The sequence below is a fragment of the Gossypium hirsutum genome, chromosome A01 (genome assembly GCF_007990345.1).
Source record: "Gossypium hirsutum isolate 1008001.06 chromosome A01, Gossypium_hirsutum_v2.1, whole genome shotgun sequence".
In the NCBI taxonomy this organism is placed as follows: domain Eukaryota; kingdom Viridiplantae; phylum Streptophyta; class Magnoliopsida; order Malvales; family Malvaceae; genus Gossypium; species Gossypium hirsutum.
Genome location: NC_053424.1, coordinates 17,750,937 through 17,757,494, shown reverse-complemented (window position 1 = coordinate 17,757,494; position 6,558 = coordinate 17,750,937). Strand labels below are relative to the sequence as shown.

At 29.9% G+C, this 6,558-nt stretch overlaps 1 protein-coding gene across 2 annotated transcripts; it reads right to left on the bottom strand.

Annotated features, from left to right (window-relative positions):
• Positions 1–2,174: 2,174 nt before the first annotated feature.
• On the bottom strand, positions 2,175–5,803 carry LOC107916816 (peptidyl-prolyl cis-trans isomerase FKBP43). Of its 2 annotated transcripts, none has more exons than XM_016846189.2 (12): positions 5,624–5,803; positions 5,465–5,532; positions 5,128–5,360; positions 4,903–5,045; positions 4,330–4,672; positions 3,968–4,150; positions 3,620–3,835; positions 3,208–3,415; positions 2,947–3,034; positions 2,676–2,717; positions 2,514–2,562; positions 2,175–2,438 (listed from the first exon to the last, which is right to left on the bottom strand). In XM_016846189.2, exons 1-12 carry the CDS (start codon positions 5,634–5,636, stop codon positions 2,357–2,359), a joined length of 1,668 nt encoding a protein of 555 aa, XP_016701678.2. In that variant the 5' UTR covers positions 5,637–5,803; the 3' UTR covers positions 2,175–2,356. The 2 variants fall into 2 exon arrangements, with proteins under 2 accessions (XP_016701678.2, XP_040968905.1); XM_041112971.1 differs by having other exon boundaries at positions 5,128–5,277; positions 5,624–5,787.
• Positions 5,804–6,558: the final 755 nt, after the last annotated feature.

Below are 6,558 nucleotides of genomic sequence, written 5' to 3'. Positions count from 1 at the left end.
AAGTGTAAAAGTAAGACGCATTATACTCTTAATAATAAATTCAGGTTTAAACTTTGAAAATGATATTGCTAAGAGAAATAACAATGATTTCATGAATCTCAAAAAATTAATCTTTATAAATTGTAAAATGAAATGAAGAATAATTATGTAAGAACTTTCGAGCTTACCTAGCAATACACGAAACCAATACCAAGAAGCAATGTAAGGCTATAAACCTTAGAATGGCTACAGTATAATAACAAATAAAGTTTAAGCAAGGTCTTGACCAAAAACCAAGTAAACATAAGAGAATGACAGAACTAAGAAGTGTTATAATGTTTATTAATTAAGCTAAATTGTCATACTCTAGGGCATACCTTAATTTTTCATTTCCATTCAGTGTTGAGCTTTTCCATTAAAGTGTTACAATGCTTATATTTATATTTTTTTTTGGTATTCTCCATGTTTATTTTAATGTTTATATATATATTTAAAATTTGTGATTATCCTTTTCAACAATATCATTTCAAAGTTTGAACATGCATTCTTCTCTTGGGAGTGTAATGTACTTCATTACTACACCCAACATTTGTTGGGTTTTTTCTAACACCTGAGTATTAATATTATAATTTCATTTCTTACTTGGGCCTAGAAGTCTCCAGATTATTTCTCTCTCTCTAAATATTATTTCATGGCCAATAAGTGGTTAGAAGAAAGGGGAGTGAACTACTTCAGATATTTGAACCGAGTGTGAAGAGTTCTCATTGTTGAGAGGGTTTTACCTAAATACCACCTGACTTGAACAAGACTAGTATAGATAGTATGGTAGAAAGATTCATATTTTTTTTACCATAGTATAGGGTTTTATAGGATAATGCCAATTCTAATCCATTCATTTTATTTAAGACATGAAGTTTGAATTTTTTTTCTTTACACCTTGATAAAAAGTCAAATTTCATTCAAATTACCAACATTAACTGATAGTTTTTATGTATTTACTTCCATAAATTTCATTGTTCTTTTACTTCACAAAAACTCGAGATTTAATCCTATAGATATATAAATTTATCGCTTATAAATTCAATGCAATGGCTTACATTTTAATGACATCGAATTGGATAAATATCATGAAAAACAAAATCTAAGCTATCAAATTGATTCACTGTCAAAAATTAAATAGTATAACATAAGAAGATCTATCCACACTAAATACAAAAAGGTGATTCAAACGGTAAAACAGATGAGGTTACTCGTTGTTATAAAAAAAATATTATTTCATTAATATTTCCAATATGCTTTACAAATTAAAGTATATGTTAATATGATGTTTTAATATTAATTTATGTAATTAAAGATAGATATATTCTAATCCTAATTAAATGTAAGCATTTTATTATATTATAAATAATAATAATGCTTGGTGGTCATTGTATTTTGACTTAATATGATCTAATATATCCTTTGTGAAATTCATATAACTGAATATATATATTCTTTGCGAGTATTTTATTCATAGTAATTGAATATAAGGCAAATAGATGTTGATTGGGATCATACAATTAACTTCATAAATAATGTTTAGGTGAAACATAAACATTAATTAAATTGAAATTTTAAAATTTTTAATCATTAAATAAAATTAATTTTTTTAAAAGAAAATTCATTAACCAAATCAAATTAATTTTGTTTAATTTGATTAAATTTGATCAATTAATCAAAATTTATACATGTTATTTTTTGCTCCAACAAGAAAAAAATATATACCGACAATACGCTCTTTTAGTTCAAAGAAATTTGAAAAAAACAAAAAACAAAAACAAAAACAACAAATAACTAATTGCTAGACTAAATTAAAAGCAACATTTTAAATATTTTATTTTATTTTATTTTTTATAATATTTTCCTTTGAATACATTTAGCTTATACATTTAACATAAAATATGACAATTAAATTGTTAAAATATTAATTATATTAATTGTTAAAATATTAATTATAAAAAGTTATAAAATAATGTAAAATCACCTAGATCTGAATCCCTTCATTTTTAATTAAAAAAAAACACTGATAATTTTCTATTAAAAAAAGAAAAGAAAAGCACTATGATAGTTCAGGCAATCAAGAGTCTTGCATATTAATAGGCATAAATACATAATTTTCTGCCATGGAAAAAAACAGGAAAGAAAGTTTTACCGTATACAGCCAATACTATATATTTTCACTTCTAATCATATCATTATAAAATCCCAAGTCCAAAGACAAAGTCCAACCTCATTTACTACTGCACTTGTCATTCTTTGAAGAATTAAGGCAAGTATGACTAAACAAAACTGGTGCATGATGCCAACCAATTACCTGACTTTTCGATAAAAAAAGAAATTACTTAACTTTAACCAATTCAATATCAAAAACCAGCCAGGAGTTTGGTGGAATATTCTCACTTGTTCCTTCATTTCTATAACTGCAACACAAACCCAAGAAAATTGAACATAACAAACAAGCTTGGAGCACTATTTAACAAAATTGAATTGCATACCTTACTGAAGGAGGGACAATGAGCCTACGTTTGCCACCAATTCGCATGCCTAGGAATCATCATTATTTAAACTCATTAGATATAGAATTCAAAGTAAGGGTAATTGACATATTCAATTGGTTAGCAGATAAAAAACTTCAGAAAAAGAAAGGAAGTTCATACCATCAAGGCCAACATTCCATAGTTCTTGAACTTTTTTCCCACCTGTAATAGCAACATAAAATGTCCAACTTAAAAACGTATGCATTTTGGAAAGACCAGCATTTAAATAAAAAACATGCCCGCCATCTCTATTAACCAGTCTCCCTAGAATGTAGAATGCCGGTTGTCCATACAAAACAATGTAATATGATAAGGAATGGAATTAGAAGACTTCTTAGAATCAAACACTACAAACTGCGTTTGCAAAGCAAGACTGAACAAAAGATGTTACCTAGACGAAACTTTAAGTGTGCTTTGCCAACACTAGAATCAAATACTTGCCCACTCTCCTTCAATTTTCCAGTGTAATGGACACGAACCTGGCACCAAGAAAACTTTGTAAATAATTTCCTTTAGCCTAGCATGGAAGAAGATACAAGTAAAGCATTAATTACAAGAAATTGAGTACCTATTCATTCAAGTCCAAAAAACCACCACAAAGAAAATTCAGAATATCATCACAATATATGACAGAAGAGAAAATCATACGTGCCTTTTTACCAAGAGAAGCTATTTTCCCATCTGGTTTCCCTATTTCTAACTCTTCAATGATAATTCCATTTGACAGCTGAATTTCCTTGTCATTAGCGTTCTTAGCCCCCATTTCCACATCAGATCTCTTCTTTTCATGGGCTGGTAAGACAGGTTGTTCCACCTTCATAGCATCCCCCTCCTCATCCTTACTCCTCTTTTTCGTCTTCCTAGAATGATTTTAAGAAAGGAAAGTAACAGTACACAGTTAAACTCCAAAAAATAGAAAATGAAAAAGATTGGAACAAGAAAACAATATGATATGGTAGCAAAGCCAACTCAGGCATCCAAGAGAGATTATAAACTAGAAATGAAAAAATTGCAATTACAGTATGGCTATTCACAGTCATGTGTATCAAAGGATAAACACCTACTTGTCATTAACTTGGTTTTGATTATCCCTATCCTCCACATCTACATCCTTGGTCTCGGTATAATTTGAACCACTTTTGTGCGTTTCATCCTCTTTGTTAACATTGTTTTCAAGTGTTTTCTCTTCAAATTGTTCTTTTCTTTTCCTCTTTAGCTTAACTCCAACTTCAGTATCCACTTGACAGGAAGCCAGCAAGAGATTATCGTATTTACATTTCCTGCAGTAACATATCAGATAGAAGTTGTGACTTACAAGGCAATTTGCTTGCAAAGGATACAACCACACAGACAAGCATGGAAACACGGATTTCCTTGAGCAGATAAATCTTTAAAAAAATAATATCACGCACTTGTTACTGGTCAGTTTCTTATTTTGGTCATTTTGCTCCAATATCACTTCTTCAATCATGCAATGATCAGCTTCCAGTAATCCTTCCTCCTTTGCCAGATCTTCTCTTTTCTTCTTTGGCACTAAAGCATTATCAACACGAAGCTCATGCTTTTGTTTTCCTCCACTCCTATTCCCTGATTTACTGCAAGCCAATAAGAAAATCAAATGCAGGCAAAAATAATGAACAATGAAGCAAACAACCATATCTCAAACAGATGATGGTTGGCACCCATGGATCATCTTCTCAAAATAGTTAGCTTAGATATTGCATCAAATTTCATTATTTGTTTGATAGAATTATTTGTCATAAGGCAATCATACCATTCAGGCTCAACACCTCTCACAGCATTAGTCCCTTTTAACATGGTAACATTATCTTCAATCTCATTGTCACTACGGTTATCTGTTTCTTTCCTAGATTTTTCCTCCACATTGGCTTTTCCACTCTTTGATGTGCATTTTCCCCAAGACAGTGAGGAGATAGGCAATTTATCTTCAGTTTCACTTTCCAATACTTCCATAGCAGCAACACCACTGGTGAAATCCTTCTGCGAAGAACTTTCCTCATTTTCAAATCCACTGTTCCGGTACTTCTTCCTAAGCCTTGTCTTAGGCCTTCCTTTGTCACCCTTAGGTATCTTTAAGTCTGCCAGTTCTTCATTTGCTGAAGTTAGACAAAAAAAAAAAACATTTAAATTAGAAAACGACTTCAAATGTATATCTAACCAAAACTAAAGATGCTTGTCACCTAAAAACAAAAAGGCAAACTTAATATACAGATGATGGAAACAGTTTCTCTATGCAAGAGCATTTTCTGTAAACTATTTAAAAAGATAAAACCAGATTAAGGAAGTGAAAACTGCCAAGAAAGTAAAGTAATGTAGTGAGACATACATTCTGATACAGCAGAAAAATCTTGAGAAGATGAGAGGACTTGTGGTTCTTCATCATCAATAAAACTACCACCATATTCACTTTCTTCACTATTCTCGGATCTTTCTGTTTCTGTCCCAGCAATATCCTCCCCATATGATTCTCTGAGCAATATAGTTAATGCAAACGGTAGGAAAGAACTCCAAGAACATGAAGTAAATTCAAAACATAAAAATAAAAGGATACGATTCATCATTATGATGATTAAGGGAAGAAGAGGACAGATAGTAACCAGTAAGATGAACAGTTCGAGGGCCAATAACAGAAAAAACGACTTCATCAGACTCCTCAAATTCCAAATTGAGTTGACAACACTCAGCCTTATCAGGAAACAAACTGCATAGAAATACAGGCATCTTATTTCCCACATTACATTGAACTATGCTTTTCTTTATTCCATCACCCATTCCTAATGTCGCCTGAGAAAACATATTTATGTTTATTTTCTCATCAGATAATGAAAATAAGCCATTAACACGGGAAAGAAAGAAAGAAAGAAAATTGGAAATTTTATTGATAGTACCTGGGATAGATGAAGCCTTCCATTGAGAGGTGCATGAGTGAAGGGTTTCCCAGGTTTCACTTCGGTTCCTACAAAAATAGAAAAAAATGTTAAGCTTACTTCACTTACAAAAAAAAAAGGAAAAAATGAAGAGAAATGAAAAGAAGAAAAAGAAGTAACCCCAGAAAGCCATTGAAGAGCGAAGAGATTAGAGAGGTGACTTCTAAGAAATGGAAAGAAAATTTAGGTAAAGCCTTATTTATCGTGTGAGTTGCGAGGGAAACTGAAGGCTTTGAAGCGGCTCAGCACTCGGCAACCCTTGTTAATTTAAAAAGAAAAGGAAAAATGGAAGAAAAAGGAAACGTGGCGGCAAAAGGAGGGAATGATAAATAAAAGGGATTTTTATGATCGGATTTTTAGGGTTCTTTTTTCTTTTTTACTTTAATATAGTGAAAAAATTAATTAAGTATTAAAATAGTTATGACCATGAGATATTTTCATAATAATTTTCCGGTAACTTTTTATATTTTTCTCAATTTGATTATTATTTTTAAATAAATTTAACCTTAATCTTTTGAAAATAGTTAATTTGATCATTAATTATTTAAAAGGTATTGAATTACTGACTTTTAACGAAAATATTAGCTAAAACTTTAAATTTTTAAATATGACCATCCACGTGATAATTTATGTATAATTCATATTATTTTTTTTCATTGTTATTAATTTTTTAAAATTTATAATTTATTTTTATTTTTAATATTTTGGAATGATTAAATTATTTATTAAGGTGACAAATAAGACAAATAATGTTACACATCAACATAAAGTGCATATGAATTTGTCATGTAAATTGTCATACCAATATCATTAAAAAAAAGTAGTGTTTTAATCAACATTTCTATTAGAAAAACAATTTGACTAATTTTAAAATGTTAATGGTCAAAATTTAGCTAAAAAAAAAGTTCCAATTTGACAAATAGGTAAATATTGAGAGTTGATTTTATCATTATACCTAACTTTTTTGATTGAGTACATTCATTTTCATGGGTGTCAAGTTTCCTTATTAATATTAAAATGACAACATTATGATCTTGACAATTATGGATTTCGAA